General features: G+C 31.5%; 1 protein-coding gene across 3 annotated transcripts in view; it reads left to right on the top strand.

Annotated features, from left to right (window-relative positions):
* Dmd (dystrophin) overlaps positions 1–17,761 on the top strand; it is a 1,999,854-nt gene that overhangs the window by 704,442 nt on the left and 1,277,651 nt on the right. For 2 of the 3 annotated variants that reach the window (XM_090326711.1, XM_090326710.1), the window contains exons 1-3: positions 7,794–7,891; positions 8,543–8,716; positions 12,588–12,743. In XM_090326711.1, coding sequence (XP_090182837.1) covers positions 7,826–7,891; positions 8,543–8,716; positions 12,588–12,743 — 396 coding nt within the window. In that variant the 5' untranslated portion in view covers positions 7,794–7,825. Of the gene's footprint in view, positions 1–7,780; positions 7,892–8,542; positions 8,717–12,587; positions 12,744–17,761 lie in introns of those variants that run through there. The other variant, XM_090326714.1, reaches the window with a different exon arrangement.

Genomic DNA, 17,761 nt, shown 5'->3' with positions numbered 1-17,761 from the left:
TGGCAAGATTGCCATTTTCACAATGTTGATTCTTCCAATCCAGGAGCATGGGAGGTTTGTTCATTTCCTCAGTTCTGCTTTAATTTCCTTTTTCAGGGTTTTAAAGTTTTAATCAAAAAGGTCCTTTACATTCTTAGTTAAGGTAATTCCTAGGTACTTTATTTTCTTTGAGGCTATTGCAAAAGAAGTTGCTTTCTGATTGTTGCCTCATTCCTCTCACTGTTGGCGTAGAGGAAGGCAGTTGATTTTTGAGGGTTAATTTTATACCCTGCTACCATTCCAAAATTTTAAATCAGATCAAGGAGCTTGGGAGTGGAGTCTATAGGATTCTTTAATTACAGAATCATGTCACCTGCAAAGAGGGCAAGTTTTACTTCCTTTTTCCCTATTTGGATCCCCTTTATGCTTGCTTCTTGCCTTATTGCTCTGGCTAGAAATTCTAATAATATGTTAAAGAGTCTGGAGAGAGTGGGCATCCTTGTCTAGTTCCTGATTTTAGAGGGAATGGCTTTAGCTTTTCACCATTAAGTATAATGCTAGCTGTGGTTTGTCATACATAGTCTTTATTATACTGAGGAATGTTCCATTGATTCCTAGTTTCTGCAGAGCTTTTAGCATAATGGGGTATTGGATCTTGTCAAATGCCTTTTCTGCATCTATTGAGACAATCATGTGATTTTTGTCCTTACTCCTCTTGATGTGTTGAATTATATTGATTTGTGAATGTTGAACCAGCTTTGCCTCCCTGTGATGAATCCAGTTAGATCACAGTGTATATTTTTTTTGAAGAGTTGCTATAGACGGTTGGCCAGTATTTTGTTGAGGAAGTTTTGCATCGATGTTCATCAAAGAAATAGATCTATAGTTCTCTTTCTTTGATGTATCTCTGTCTGGTTTGGGGATGAGGGTTATACTGGCTTCATAGAATGAGTTTGGTAAAGAACCTTCATTTTCAATTTCGTTGAAGAGCTTGAGGAGTATTGGTGTGAGCTCTGCTTTGAAGAACTTATAGAATTCAGCTGTGAATCCATCTGGCCCTGGGCTTTTCTTAGGTGGAAGTTCTCTTATTGCCATTTCTATTTCAGTGCTTGAAATAGGTCTGTTTATTTGGGTTAGTTCTTGGTTCAGTGTGGGTATGTTAATATTGGCTAGGAATTCATCCATTTCTTCTAGATTCTCAAGTTTGTTGGCGTAAGGTTTGAGAAGTATTCCCTCATGATGCTCTGGAACTTGGTAATTTCTGTCAGTACCATTCTCATTTGTGATTTTATTTCTCTTCATACTTCTATCTTAGAGTTTTAGTGATGAGCATAGTTGATTTTCAAATATTATTTTTGTACTGATATATGGATGTATTTCGCTGTATATGTCTTCACTTCAAATAAATAATTCCAGTGATTCTTAATGAAGGTGAATCAAGGTTTTCTTTGGGATCAAACTTGGTGTTATATAGCAGTAGTCCCAAATTACTACCTCACTGAGGAGTTAACTGGTTTTGTATGAGGTCAGGATAATAATCCCACAAGTTCTACTGTGTTTTCTTTAAATATTTAAAATCAAATTTATAAATGTAATAGTCATTTACAGAACTAATTTTATTGAGATAAAATATTTTATCACAATATTTTCTTCTAGAATAGCAGAATTTTTCTCAATATGATCCTAAAATCAGAGAAAAGGATGCAATATTTTTCTTTTGCTTTATTAGAGAGATTTTTGAATAGAAGATTGTCTATTGTGACTGAAAGCTTCCACAATAATCTGTTATATAAACAATTCACTTATTTATTTCACAATAAACCCATCTTAAAATGATAAGCATTTGTAACTACATAGTTTTAGAATAATGACTCTTCAAATTAAGTAGATGTTAAATGTGTATGAAGTATAAACTAAAAGTTACTATTTAAATGAAAAATTTGTTTAATTCATATTAATGATAGATTAATGTAACTGCACAAGTTCATACAAAGGTCTGGTGTAGTAATGGCAATATTATCAATGGTATCTTTTCATGTTTTTCTATATATAGATTCATAATATATATAGCATATATATATACATTTATATTTATACATACATAGATTAAAAGACTATATATATATTTTATTTTCTCCCCTTGATTTTTGATGGAAACTTGAAAATTTTAAAAATATATATTTAGATAATGCTTATAGATATATAATTTAAGCCTTGTTTGTTGGTGTTTCTTTATTTCTCTCATCAGTTTCTCCTCTCAATCTCCACCTCTGCTGTTTGACAGGAGATATTTAAAGGAAAATAATAAAAGTTAATCACTTCAATTATCCTCATTGTCAGCAATAGCAAAATTCTCATCCTAACAAGAAAATTTGTAATATCACATTAATGCATGATATATTAAACACATGAGCATATATTATTTCATCTAATATTTCTCACTAATCTATATACAAGAAACAGCTATGCTGAGTGAAAATTATCACAAAGGTAAAATTGGTTTGATTTATGTCTTACTTTGGAATTTTTAAATAAAAGGCAAACTTTGCTTCTTTGAATATTTTCAACTGGTCATGTCTGTTATTATCCATTTGTTTTTACTTTCACTTTCTTTGCATGTGTTTATTTTGATGAATTGTCTTCTTACATTAAAAGAAACCTCTTTCATAAATTCTAATATATCTTCACATCTGACTGACCTGAATTTCATTATGAGTCCAAAGTCTTCAAAAATCATTCAAATTATTTTCTAAGTAGCTTCCAATTCTTTAATCAGGCTTCAGCTCTTCAAATTCTACTCTCATTACACACAGACTGATCTAGTCAAACTCTTCATTGACCAGTTAATGTACACTTATTACTACTTCTGTCATATGATCGCTCAAAACTGTCCTTGCTGATTTCTTATTCTCAAAATTATCACATCATTTGATTTTGGTGGCATTCTCTCTTTCTTGGTTCCTTATTTTATTTTAATAGATTTTATTCATATTTTAGTGGGTTTCTTTTTCATGTTTCTTGAAGTCTAGTGTACTCTGATGGTTTTTCTCTTCCAACTTCTCTCTCTTACTTTGAAACTTTGAGATAATTATATATTGTATGAAGTTATACTGCCACCTTCCCCTCCCTCCATCTTCTACTGCTCTTCCTCCTCCTTCTCCTTCCCATCTTCCTTATTCTCTTCTCTCTCTTACTCTCTCATTTTTCTGAAACAAACACACATAAACACACAGCTAGTGTGCTAAATAAAAGGAAAGCTTATTGCAAAGTATTACTTATATATAGCAACAATTTAACACTATAAAGTTCATTTGCTTTGAATGCGAGCAATTTTATTTATCATTTTAATTACTTTCTAGTTCTCATTATTTTATTTTATTATCTTCTTTAAGCTATATATAAAAATGTTGGTCAATGTCATATTTTTATATCACATATTTAACAGTCCTTTGACCACCTCTCAAATTCAAATTCTAACCTCTAGTAATCCCTTTTTCACCTCATGATTGACTTTGTTTAGCTTCCATGTGTGGGAACAATATACAGTAGTGGATTTATTCAATCTGGTTTTACCCAACATAATGTCCTCCAATTTCAGTCATTTACAAATGATAAGACTTAAATTTTATTTCATAATACTAAGTAATATACACAATCACAATTTTTATCCATTCTTCTGTTGATAATCATGTAGAATGATTAAATATCTTAGTTCTTGTGGATAATATCAAAACCAACATGAATATGCCTACATGTGTTCTGGATGCTGATTTGCATTCCTTTTGGCATATACCTAAGAATTTTATAGCAGGATCATATGGTGGTTATAATATTAGTCCCTTGAGGAATCTCCATACTGATTTCCATAGGGACTGTATTAATTCACTTTCCCTTCACAATTATATTTGTTTCTTTAACCATCAATGGTAATTTAAAATTTTAATAGTAATTATTTTAACTAAAATGATTTTTATTTATATTTCCTTATAATTAATGACATTGAGTATTTTATTTTCTATTTGCTGATAATTTGTATTACCAGTTCTATCCAATTAACTAATTAATTAATTTTTGTGCCAGAACTGGTTCTTGGATTCAGGTTCTCAAACTATCACTTGGCTTTCTCACTCAAAGAAATTTTTCTGCCACTTGAGCCACACCTCTTCTTTTGGCTGGTTAATTAGAGCTAATAGTCTTAGAGAATTTGCTGCCTGGACTGGCTTAAAACTCTGGTCCTCAGAACTCAGCTTCCTTATATCTATAAATATAACTATGGGTATGACCCACTGGCATTACTTACATTATTTTTTGAGAAACATTTATTAAGATTATTTGCAGATTTCAATTGGATCACTTGCTTTAAATTTCTTGAGTTACTTTTGTATTCTGAATACTAATATTTTCTTAGATCAACTGTGAGTAAGAATATTCTCATATTCTGCTGTGTAGTAGCACCTAATTTTTTATTATTCGTTTTTGGCAGTAGTGGTTATTGAACTTGTGGATTCACTGCTTGCATTAGAAGCTTCTAAATTTTATGTAATCCCATTCATTTATTATTTTTTGTTTTCTATGCTTTTGGGATCATATAGAAGTTTTGCCTATAGGATTATTTTGAAGTAATTTTCTTATATTTACTTCCAATAGCTGCCAAGATTCCTATTCAAGTGTTTGATATATTTGGGTTGAATTTTGAAAATAATTAGAGATAGGAGTCAAATTTTAATATGCAAATGGACATCTCCAGTTTCCCAAGCATCATTTAGTATAGGGATATTTTTGGTACCTTTGTTGAATTTTAGTGATGTGTAGATTTATTTCTGGGAGTGCTATTCTATTCCACTAGTATATCATTATGGTATTCTACTGAATTACTTTTTTTTATGGTAGTAACTTGCTGTTCTCATGACTATGGATCTATAGAAAGTCTTGAAAACAAGAATTATTATTTTCATCACTTTATTCTTTTGTGTATAGGATTGATTTGTGTCTTCAAGCCACATCTGCCTCCATATAAATTGGTGAATTTTTTTTTAGTTCTGTGAAGAATGACATTTTTATTCTGTTTGAGATTGTGTTGAGTCTAATCCTTGGGTATTATTTACATTTAAACAATATTGTCTCTTATTATCCATGAACATGAAGGGTCTATGTTATACATTTTTGTGCAGAGTTTCAATTTATTTAACTGATGCCTTCTAATTTCCATTGTAAATGTCTTTCACTTCCACATTTAAACTAATTTTAGGTGTTTCTTTTTGTGGCTATAATGAATGGGATTGATTTCAAGATTTCTTTCTCCACAAGTTTGCTGCCACCAAAGAATGATGGTCATTTCCAAGTAGTATCTATGTCCTTGAACTTCATTACAATCATTTATCAGCTCTAAGAATTTCAAATTTTAAAGTATCTTCATTTGCAAAATATTTGAAACTATTTGTGTGAGTTATCATGTTTATCCCTGTGACAAGTACCTAAGGAAAACAACTTAAAAGGAAGAAGGTTTTCTTTGAGATTTTAGTCTCAAAGATTTTATTACTTCTTTAAATTGTACGTGAATCACTAAACATCTTTATGGTTGTAAGAAGAATCTGTGTACCACATGATAGAGAGAAAGCAGAGAGGGGAGAATACCTGAACCTAGCATGCGTTCTCTTTTCCCTGTTTATCATATGACGGCCTCAAGCCTAGGAGTTTTTTTTTAAATATTTTTTATTGTATTTAATAAAAGGGTTACATGATATTTGCCAGATAGAAGGTGCATTAATTCACATACATTGATACCCTTTCACATGTCTTGGTCCCCATTACCCTCCCCCCAACATTTATGGCTGATTGTTCTTCTTAGTTAATTGTATCTGGAACCTACTTACACAAAAAGAAACACACATACACACACATACACACAAACGCAGACACACACATACACATGTATGTATTCCTTGATAATCTCCTGGGCCTTCTTAATCCTACCAAGATTAAGTACCAGAGCATTCATTTAGAATCTGAAAATATTTAATTCTTGATTTACAACTGCATTTCTAGTTATTTTTCTCTACTCCTTATTTTCTCTTAATTTGAAATGCCTTGGTTTCATAACCCTGTTTTCTTCCTTTTTTCATGTGTTTCTCAGACTGTTATGTAGATGCAAAATCCCCAAATAATTGAAGCAAAATATAAGTAGGGCAGGAGATTTATCAGAACCAAACAGGAATGTTTTGTAGATGCCACAGGCAACAATAAAATTTTTAATTGGGAAAGAAACTGAAGGCTGCATTTTGGATATTGCTAACAACTATTTATCATTATCTGTAATAGTGTTCTGAATTGAAAAGGCTCAATTGGATTGTTCTCTCTTTTATCTCATGGCATTATAGTTAGTTGTTGACTGATACTGTAGTAACCTGAAAGTTTTATAAGGCTAAATGTGCAATAAGACTCACCCACTGAAAGCTCAACTGGAGTGGTATCCTAGAACACTTACTTGTAGACTCTCTGTGGGGACTAGTGTTCTCAGAGTGTGTTTTGCTGGGTGGAGCATGAGGGAACTCTGTAAGAGTTAGTTTTCCAGAATGACATAAGCTGTCAAGGGAATTAAGAACTTTTGGTATAACTGGAAGAGCATCACTTATGCTATAATCTATTGCTTAAGGCAATAAAAGAAAAGCAAGCTAGATTTAAGGATGTGAAGAAATAAACTTCATCTCTTAATTGGAAGAATAGTTACTGTTGTATCCATCCTGAGAAACTCCCATCTACCACAGCCTGAGTGGAAGTTATAACTTGATTTTTTAATTCCTCTTTCTCAGTGCTTTAACAAATTTCTTCTTTCTTCACTTATGGATTTTGCTATTTCTTAATTGACACCGCATGCTATAAGCATAGTTCTCCAGCATATTTGTCACAAAATCAAACTCCACAGAATTTGTCCTGAATTTCTTCCTCTTGTCAGATTTAAATTTGTTAAATAGGATCTAATGGATATGTCTTGTACATGCCTTATCTGTGTTCACATTATCCATGACTTCATCATTACCATTATTATATGGCATAAACATGGCTGATATTGGTTCACATTTTAAGAGGATAAAATATTTTATACATGGAATGTCCTGACTTTAAATCCCTTAGAGCATAGGCCATTTCCACAAAGCTTTATTCAGACTTCTACTTCAGTATCACCTCCCCTGTTACATCTGTTACCCACTTTGTAGGTGTATCAGTTCATGCTATGTATTCTATTACTTTTGTAGATTGTTGAGTAGCTCCCCAATTCTAAAGATCCTGAAAAATGAGACATCATTATTGCTTATGCTTTTGTTAGCCAACTAATGAAGATATTGTGGTACCGAGGAATCGAATCCTGGTCTTCGTTCATGCTAGGCAAGCACTCCACCACTAGGCCAAACTCCTGGCCTGATATATACATGTTAAAAAACTAAAATTCTGGGTAAATATTGAGAAAAAAGACTAAAATATTCTTATTGAATATAGACAATGACTAAATATTTTATTTAAATTTCAAAAATACTGCCTGTTGAAAAAATTATGTATTATTTATCCTACCAAAAGACTGAGACATTCAAATTCATTTTCAGTGAGTCAAGTAACCATTTCTTTTTTATATAAGTATATCAATTGTGGACAAAGAAGTTATTTCATTTCTGATAATTTATTATAGGAAAAGTAGATATTCTATTAACAGAAGCTATATTGTTAGCAACAGTTTAGAAGAGTTTCTGAATTCTATCCTCATGAAAAATGAATATACGTTTGAACAATATTGCTGTTCTCCCAACAGAAAATACAATCGGATTTAACAAGTCATGAGATTAGTTTGGAAGAAATGAAGAAACATAATCAGGGGAAGGATGCTGCTCAAAGAGTTCTATCCCAAATTGATATTGCACAGGTATAGTTTATTGTATTAATCAAAAATTTATTTTATTTCCTGTTAAATCACAAACTATATTTACTCATTAATTATTAGAAAAATTGAGATGGAGGGCATAATTTGAAATTGATATTGTGATGAGTACCAATATGTACTCTCATTTGGTACATTTTTTTTGTGCTGTGCCAATCCTGGGACTTGAACTCCTTGGCCTACATGCGCTGTCTCTGAGCTTTTGTGCTCAATGCTAATGCTCTACCACATGAGTTGCAAGTCCTCTTCCTTTCTTTTTTCCTTTGTCACTAATTGGAGATTAAAATTTCATGTACTTTCCTATCTGAGCTGGTTTTGAGCCCAAGTCATCATATCTCAGCCTCCTGAGTAGCTAGGATTATAATCAAGAGCCACCAGCACCCAGCTTATTTGGAACATTTTAAAGATAGAGTAAGATATCTATTTGATACTAGATTAAGAAAAATTGTTGGATTTTCACAACATATTTTTTTGCATTGCATGATTGCAAAAGAAGTCTTCTTACATTTTCTTTTTGTTTCCATTGATATATATCTGGTAACATAAGAAATAAAGGAAAACGTATTAATAAAATTACATCTAGGTATTTTACAGACAATAAAGTTAAGTTAATACCTCCTTACATTTCCTTTACAGAAAAAATTACAAGATGTCTCCATGAAGTTTCGATTATTCCAGAAACCAGCTAATTTTGAGCAACGTCTAGAAGAAAGTCAGATGATTTTAGACGAAGTAAAGATGCATTTGCCTGCACTGGAAACAAAGAGTGTTGAACAGGAAGTAGTACAGTCACAGCTAAATCATTGTGTGGTATGTATTTGTGGCAGCAAAGATCCAACTCCACTTTAATTTCATTATTATAAGTATTTAATCATTCTCATTTATAATATAAAAGTATTTTGGTAACTGTAATAAGTGTATACATTTTAAGATTAACAACAGAAATTACACATGTATTCAGTGACAAAAACTTTTCCAAAGTAATAGTGAGTTGATGCCTTTTCTATAAATGGTTTTTTGAATCTATAATTCTGTTAATGTCTGTGTTTATTTGCTTATTTTCATAGTTATTTGGGGTTTGGACTCTGGAACTTGTGCTTTTTTAGACTAAGGCACTACCACTTGAGCCGTTCTTTCAGCTGTTTTACTTAATTCTTATGGAATTTTGAATATATTTTAAATGTAAAAACAGAGAAATATTAGTCCCCAAACAGCAACCACAGCAGTAGCTGCAATCACATCCATTCCAGAAACAGTAGGTATACAGTAAGCTAAGACATATACAGAAGATATAGAAGTCATCTCTAATTCTCTAACCAGAATATAGATTATCTCACATAAATTAAAGATTAACTACTGTGAAGGACAAAGCAGATTTCATTCCTGTACTTTCATTCCAAATTATAATATATTTCAGTCAAATGTCAGTCCTGTATATAATGCTGTCAATCCATACTGATAGAGTAAAAGGGCAAGAAATGCTAGAGCTAATCCTCATTAACTTCTAGAATACAGAGTAATGTTACTTATTTCTATTCTTAGAAGTTGGTTAGGTCAGATATTTTCTGAGAATATAACACTGTAATGTAAGGGTATCTATTATAATAATATAAATATTATAATATTATTATAAATCTGAATGTACTATGAAACATCAAAGTAACCATTGAAGTAAAAATACTAAATTGTAATAACAAAAAATGCTGTTTTTCTGTTTAGATTTTTGGAGAGTAGATATAGTTCTTGTATCTATGCCACAGTACAAATGAAAACCTGATACCTTTAGATATATTTCAGTAAAATAATTCTGAATGGGAAAAATGTTTCTAGCAAGCACATAAAGTATTTGTTCCTAGATATTAGATGAGCAAGTACAGGAATACAAGGGGATATAATATCTAAAATTAAACAAAACTAGTTTCAAACTGTGCCAAATTTTCAAATATCTTGACCAATGTGTACAAAGTAAGGCTAGTATTTTCTCTTCTAGGAATAGATGTTTATTGTTACCACATAAAACTTATCTACCAGTGTATGAGCTGAAAATAATCCTACCTGAATTAATATAAAAGAATCATAAAAGCACTCATCAATTTGTTTCTGGTTCTGGCTTAAATATTATGATCTGTTTAAAATATCTTTTCATGCAGTCTTTTAAATTTTTGTTTTGTTTTAAGAAATTGGCAGTTGGCCAGGAACTTGGCCTAGTGGTTAAAGTGCTTGCCTAGCAAGCATGAAGACCCGGGTTCGATTCCTTGGTACCACATATATAGAAAAAGCTGGAAGTGGTGCTGAGGCTCAAGTGGTAGAGCTCTAGCCTTGAGAAAGTCCAAGGACAGTGCTCAGGCCCTGAGCTCAAGCCCAGGACTGGCAAAAAAAAAAAAAAGAAATTAGCAGTTGAACTTACTGGGATCTTCTTGGACATGACATACTACTCATTCTAGGCCTTTTGTTTGCATGGTTCAGGATTTTTTAACATAAATTCTGATTTTGCAAAGGCTGTCCTCAAACTCATAAGTTTCTTCTACTTTGTAAATAAATGGGATTAGAGGAATGTTCCAGTTTCAGAATTTTCTCTTTATTTTATTAAAATGCTTTGTGATATACAATGTAATTATGTCTCAGCCTTTAAGAAAATGCTGTCTACTTATTAACATTAACACAAAAAATAGTAATATTTCATTTCCATAGATGTTCTGCTCATGTAATGAAATGAAGTTAATAGCCAGTACAATTTTTTCCATTTAAAGAGGAAATTGATTGGAAGTATGTCTAATCCCATATTCAATTCTCTGCATAGGAATAAATTATTTCGGGCCGGGAGTTTGGCTGAGTGGTAGAGTGCTAGTCTAGCATGCACGAAGACCCAATTTCGATTCCTTGGTACCACATACATAGAAAAAAAAAGCCAGAAGTGGTCTTGTGGCTCAAATGGTAGAGTTCTAGCTTTGAGAAAGTCCAAGGACAGTGCTCAGGCCCTGAGCTCAAGCCCAGGACTGGCAAAAAAAAAGAATAAATTATTTCAGTTTTTCCACATACCAGATTTTTTAAACCTACATCAAAGATTAAAAAAGAATCATCTGGAAATATTAGACAGTATTAATAAATAAGTGAATATTAACATCAGTTAATAAATGAATATTAACAAGTTATCCCAGAGAGTATTAAAAGAGAAATAGATCATGCATGTATGCTTAATTAAATGATTGCTCAGTCTTTCCAGAATTTTTAGGCACAGATTGCTTTTGTGTGTATCAGTTGTGGAACTTGAACTTCAGAGTTTGAATGATGTCTCTGAGATCTTTTGCTGATGGCTAGAGCTGTATCATTTTCAGCCACAGCTCTACTTCCAGTTTACTGCTGGTTAATCAGAGATAAGAGTCTTGCAGACTTTCATGACAGGGCTGGCTTTGAACCATTATTTTCACCTCGCAGCTTCCTGAGTAGCAAGGATTGCAGGTGTGAGCCACCAGGATTTGGCTAAGCATTGAGTAAAAAGGGAAGAAACCATTTTTTTTGTCTAATTCCAAAGAGAGTGGCCTTTTAATAATATTATTTCATTTTAAAAAATATTTTTCATTGTAAATGTGATACACAATTACATGAGTCAGGTAATGAGTATTTTACTATATAAACACTACCACCTCTTCCATCATTTTCTCTCAGTTTTGCCCCAGAACCTTTCTCCTCCACAAGTTTTATAGTTCACTTTTTAGCCAGTCCTAGGCTTGAGTTCAGAGTCCAAGCAGTGACCTTGGACTTTCTCAAGTGTAGAGCTCTACCACTTGAGCTTTAGCACCACTTCCAGCTTTTTTCTTCCATGTATGTGGTACCATGGAATTGAACCCGGGACTTTGTGCATGCTAGGCAAGCACTTTACCAGTAGGCCAAACTCCCGGCACCTATAGTTCATTTTTAACACAGTAAAAATAAGTAATTATTATTTAGATTTAGCATCTAACAAATCAGCAATGTATTAAATAAACTATTATATATGTGTCTGTATCTATACAAGTATGCATGTCATTCATACATATGTGTATATATACACACATACATGTATGCATATACAATATGTCTTTATAGAAAAGCAAAATTATGACACCACATTGTGTGAGATAAGTTCTAAAATTAAGACACTTGACTCATGAGGTTGTGCAATATCCACCTACACTTGAATATATGTATATACTTTTTAATTGTGATGTACATATTTTGTTTAAATCATTACCATTTAAATAAATTGAAATGATCTGATTAAATATTTAAATTATTGCCTTCCTTATTTGTGATGAAACATACATTGAACCTATAATATAGAAATTAGGCATTTTTATCCCACCAAAATGGATAACTATGAGGACAATAGTGGATATCCAACTTGAATGATTTGAATACTCTCTAATATATATGAAATGAATTTAATTCATTTAAGCTATGGGTGGAATTATATAACTCTTTCTCTTAAAATAGAAATTGCATAACATTTAGAAAATATGTTTATGAACTTCATTAAAGAACTAAGTAATTACGATGCATAACTGTAAATGTATGTATGTTTGTCAATAGTTCCAAATAGAAATATTAATTCAACAGAAAATTCAAAGAAATATGAAAAGCATATAAGAACATTAATTTAAAATGATTGCTAATTATTATGCTTGTTTCATAATTTTCTTAGAATTTGTATAAAAGTCTGAGTGAAGTGAAGTCTGAAGTAGAAATGGTGATAAAAACTGGACGTCAAATTGTACAGAAAAAGCAGACAGAAAATCCTAAAGAGCTTGATGAAAGAGTAACAGCTTTGAAACTGCATTATAATGAGTTGGGTGCAAAGGTATGTGTGTGTTTGAAACCCCAGAGAATACTTATTAGTTTACAACCATTGTGTTTTTAGCCATAATCACAGTTTTTTCCATATCAATGTAGACAGAGTTGTAAAGCTTAGGGAGGTTTCTCTTGGTGCATAAAGTAGTTCTAAAAGTGTTTTTTTTTTAATTCTAAAGTTTCATCCTTTTCATAGTATAAAGGTATTTTGGAAGACCAATATATATTCTAAAGTCACTAAACTTTTTATATGTAAGGCAAATACAGTTCACATATTTTACAAAAATCATCCTTGGTTTAGTGTAGTTAGCACATCAAGTTATTTTTTATAGTACAAACCTTTCATAATTCAACTCAATTGGCTAATAGGATGGATAAGTGATCAAGTTCTGTGGTTCTATGATAAAATTTGTATCATTGCATTAAGTACATGCCCATGAACAACTTCATCGCACTGTTGATCTCTACTTTTCAAAGCTGTGTGTCATGTAGGGAAATTGTCTCATTTCCATCAACTCTAATATGTTATAGAGGTTTAGATATTAGATGGGCTAAAATTATGACAAATTATCATTTTATTCAGTTGATTATTTCCTCACTAGGAAGATACTCGTGTAGTATGATCTATTTTGTCTGTTTTTTTTCATTATTGTAAATGCTTTGAGGTAATATTTATAGTACTTTGCTAAGACCTATATCAATAAGGTATTTCCTTATGTTTTCTTATAGTAATTTTATCTAGAACAACTTATTTAATCATTGAGAGCTATACTATTTATATCTTACTGTTCATAATTCCACTGGCATATTGTAATGCTGAAATGATGTATTGATGAGCATCTTTTAATAAAAACATTGGAGTGACAAAATTGATTTTCTAAGTTTACATTTTCAAACAAGCATTATTACCTTTCTTTTTTTGCTTTCATAAGAGTAGATTAGGACATATAATTTATTATTAATAAGAATTTAATGACTCTCATAGTTATGTAAAGACATATTTATCTCTAAAAGTATATATTTGAGCTCTTATTTTAATTTTAATCAATTAGCCATTAGTAATATTAAAGCAAAGAGAAGAATACTAAGAAATCTTTTTCAATAGCATGACACAGTGCAGAAAACAGGCCAATATTTATTTTTGTAGTGAATATAAATTTAGAAATATTCATACTTAAGTGCTTATGTACTATTATCAGCTTAAAAATGGTATATTTTGTATTCTTGAAAACATCATACATGCATGAAACTTTAAGACATTATCCACAAAATTGGTTTTGTTTAAAAAATAAAGCCAAAGCTACCGGCAATTTTATTCCACCAATTTTGTATAACAAAAAGTAGTCCATATATTTTAAACATCTTCAGTGTTCAAATGGCTATAACTGCCACTATTAATTGTATTACCCTTTGGTGGTGATTAGCTGAGACTTCACTAACAAACAGAAAATACTATTAGAAATTCTAAATTTCTGTAGCCAAGTCTAAACTCAATATTTTAGCTCATTCTGGTCCTGAATAGGAATCATCAATGTATTCCAGCAATAGTCATTTCTGGCTTGCAGATGAACTCTTTTTTTTTTCCAAATCGGGTATTAAGAAAGATCATTCTACAGTATCTCACTTTGTTACCTGATATATTGGATATATTTGTATTTGGTTATTTGAAATTGGATAGGGAAGGGGGGAAAACAAGATGAGGGGTGGGGGTGTGGGGAGGGAAATGGGGACCAAGACATGTGAAAGGGTATCAATGTATGTGAATTAATGCACCTTCTATCTGGCAAATATCATGAAACCCTTCTATTAATTACAATAAAAAATATATGAAAAAATAAAATAAAATTGAAAGAAAAGAAATATCACTCTACTTATCTCATTTGTTTAATATTTTTACTGTAATGTGTAGAGGGGTTACAGTTATATTTGCCAGGTAGTAGATGCATTACTTCTCACACATTCTCATATTTTCTCCATTTCATTTCCCCCACCCCCTCTCAATCATCTCATTTCCCCTCATTTTTTCCTATTTCAAATAAACAAATAAATACATATACAATATGCCAGGTAACAAAGTCAGATACTGTAACAATATGAGGGCAACAAAAGAGAAGAGAAATAGCACAGTACATTAAGAACACCAATACTTTCAAAAATCAGATACAGTGAATCAAAATGCAGTCATACTAGGGCAGGAAAATTCAGTCCATAATACTTTTAACCAAAGAATTTGGGGCAGGAAAATTCAGTCCATAATACTTTCTTACAATGCACAAATTTGTTCCTTATTAAAACCAGCCCTGGAGCTTGAATTCAGGGGCTGGACACTGTCCCTAAGCATTTTTTGCTCAAGATTGGCACTCCTACGCTTGAAGCAAATTCCACTTCTTGCTTTTTTACTTGCTAACTGAGGTAAGAGTCTCATGGAATTTCTTGCCAGGGCTGCTTTTGAATCATGATCTTCAGATTTTAGTCATTGGAATAGCTAGGATTGTAGGCATGAGCCAGTAAGCACATAATTAATTTTTGTTATTTCTTAAAAATGCAATAATTTAATTTCTCATTGATTTAAAAATAGAGTAGTTTCTCATATTTAAAACTAATTAAATATTGAGAAATAATTTTAGCATTCTTGATTTAAAAACTATAATTCTATTAAGTCTTTTATTTGTTTTCATTTTTATGAAAATATACATAAATAACAGTACTTATATCTTCCCCAAAATACCGTTATCAGTATTTATAAAATAATGGTTGTTGAAGGATTTTACTGCAGGTGGCACTCTATTAAATTATCTATTCTATGTATACACAAGGACAGTGTAAAAGTCAATGATCCTTAAGGTGGCATTGTCTCGTTTTTTAAAAACTTACTAAGCTAGATAAAAACAAAATAAAATAAATAAAAACCAATAATGCATTAGCTCTGAGAAGATAGAATTTTTTTAAATATTGAACTTAGAATCCCTTTATACAAATCGTGCATTGAAAAATTTAACTATGCATAGAAACACACCAGAAGAAATATTTCCTTAGTACAATATACAAATGAAAACCTTGACGTCCAAACACCAGATGGTTTTAATTCTCTTTAAGGAAAAATAGAAGGGAAAATCTGTAGGAAAAAAATGGATTTTGCAGCCTCTGCACTTAAACATTTTCTTCCTTCCTTCCTACCTTCCACCCATTCTCCCTCCCTCCCACTTCCTTCCTTCCTTTTTTTCTCTTTCTTTCTTTCTTTCTTTCTTTCTTTCTTTCTTTCTTTCTTCTTTCTTTCTTTCTTTTTTCATTCATATACTGAGGTTTACAATCAGGGCTAGATAAATGCTCTACCTCTTGAGTCATACTGCTAGCCATAAATATGTACTAAATATATACAAACATTTATTAAAGGGAAAATGGATTTTGTTGAGCATTTTGAATTTGTTTCAGGATTTGCAGGGTATTTTTCACATTTGAAAATCTATATGAATTTGATTTGTTTTACTCATGTGTTGGAATTTTTGTTTTTCACTCTTATGGCTGGACTTTCCTTTTTGTTTTTATGCATGCATGTGTATGTTGATGCACTTATATTCAGTGATGTCTACTAAAGTCAGGACATGCACTCATGTTGTTTTCATTATTTTTTGCCAGTCCTGGGACTTGAGCTCAGTGCCTAATCACTGTCCTTGTGTTTTCTCAAGGCTAGAGCTTTAATACTTGAAACTCAGCACTACTTCTGGCTTTTTTTTTCTATGCATGTGGTACTGAGGAATCAAACCCAGGTCTTGTACATGCTAGGCAAGCACTTTACCACTAGGCCAAGCTCCCAGCCCCCTGTTTTCATTATTTTTATTATTACTGTTAGACCAATGTCCACATAGTGGAGAAAGATTTGAATTCTAATTCTCAGATCTTTTTGCTGTTAACACAAATCTATGATATTTTCTCTACCCGTAAGGTTGTAAAATCAAGTTTTGTTGTATACCTTAAGTATAATTTTTATTGAGACTTTTCTAGAGGGAAATCATAAAAATAAAGAAGGCAGTGTTTTGTTTAATGTAGCAAGCTGCCTCAAATTGTCAGATTTAAAACTCACAGCATCCCTGTATGCAAAATAGTTTTCTTAATTGATAGATTTTTAAACTGGAGAAATGAGCTATTTTTTATCCCAAGATTATAAAGAAATGGAGATTCAGGATATCACAGATCCCAATATGTTTATACTCCATCATGCTGCAACTTTAGCCAAATGTTCACATCTAATGTTTAGATTTTCAGCATCCATAATTGTAAAAAATTTTTTAATAATTTTCACAGTGAAGACACATAAGAAACAAAACAGGTGCAAATTCATACAAGTTTAAATACTTTCTCTAATTTCTACTGCTTATACTTTGTACATTGTAATTAGTGGTGTGCAGTTTTTATTTGTTGCTTTATTCAACATATAAAATATACTTAGTGAGATGGTTCTTGGTTCTGGGAAAAATATGGAGCGTATTGGAATTATTGGAAAAAAGTACAAAGCCAGGGAATTTTTTGAGAAGCTGAAATTTATTTCACTTTTGCTCATGAACTAATTTGTTCTTATGAAATGATCCTGCATAGAATATGAATTTTCCATTTCCTATTTTATTTTTGAGGGCCTTAATTTTATACACTCAGAACCAGACTACAGGCAGGATCAAGCTGTAATTTTCTCAATTGAACAGAGTGAATATTTTGTTTTGCACTCATTTTTACCATATTTGATACAATTTTGGAAATATTGATCTTTACTTGATGACACTTGATGCAAAAGTAAAACATTTTAAAGATGCAGTGAGAATTAAATTGTTAATCTAATAATTACTTCCATTTTTTACCTCAAGAGAAATATTCCTACCTCCATTTTAAATACTTTACTGGCAAAAGAGGAGCCTCATTTGTGTATCAAAGATTGTAAACCTCTTTCTCTCTCTTTTTGACAAATGACTACATGTTTTCTACAAGTAATAGATTATATCTTCAGTTTAACTTATCCAATTTATTATAAATTTGAGC

Source organism: Megascapheus bottae, chromosome X (genome assembly GCF_031878675.1).
Source record: "Megascapheus bottae isolate mThoBot1 chromosome X, mThoBot2.hap1, whole genome shotgun sequence".
NCBI classification, from domain to species: Eukaryota; Metazoa; Chordata; class Mammalia; order Rodentia; family Geomyidae; genus Megascapheus; species Megascapheus bottae.
The sequence above is the reverse complement of the archived record's forward strand: the minus strand, read 5'-3'. Positions and strand labels throughout refer to the sequence as shown.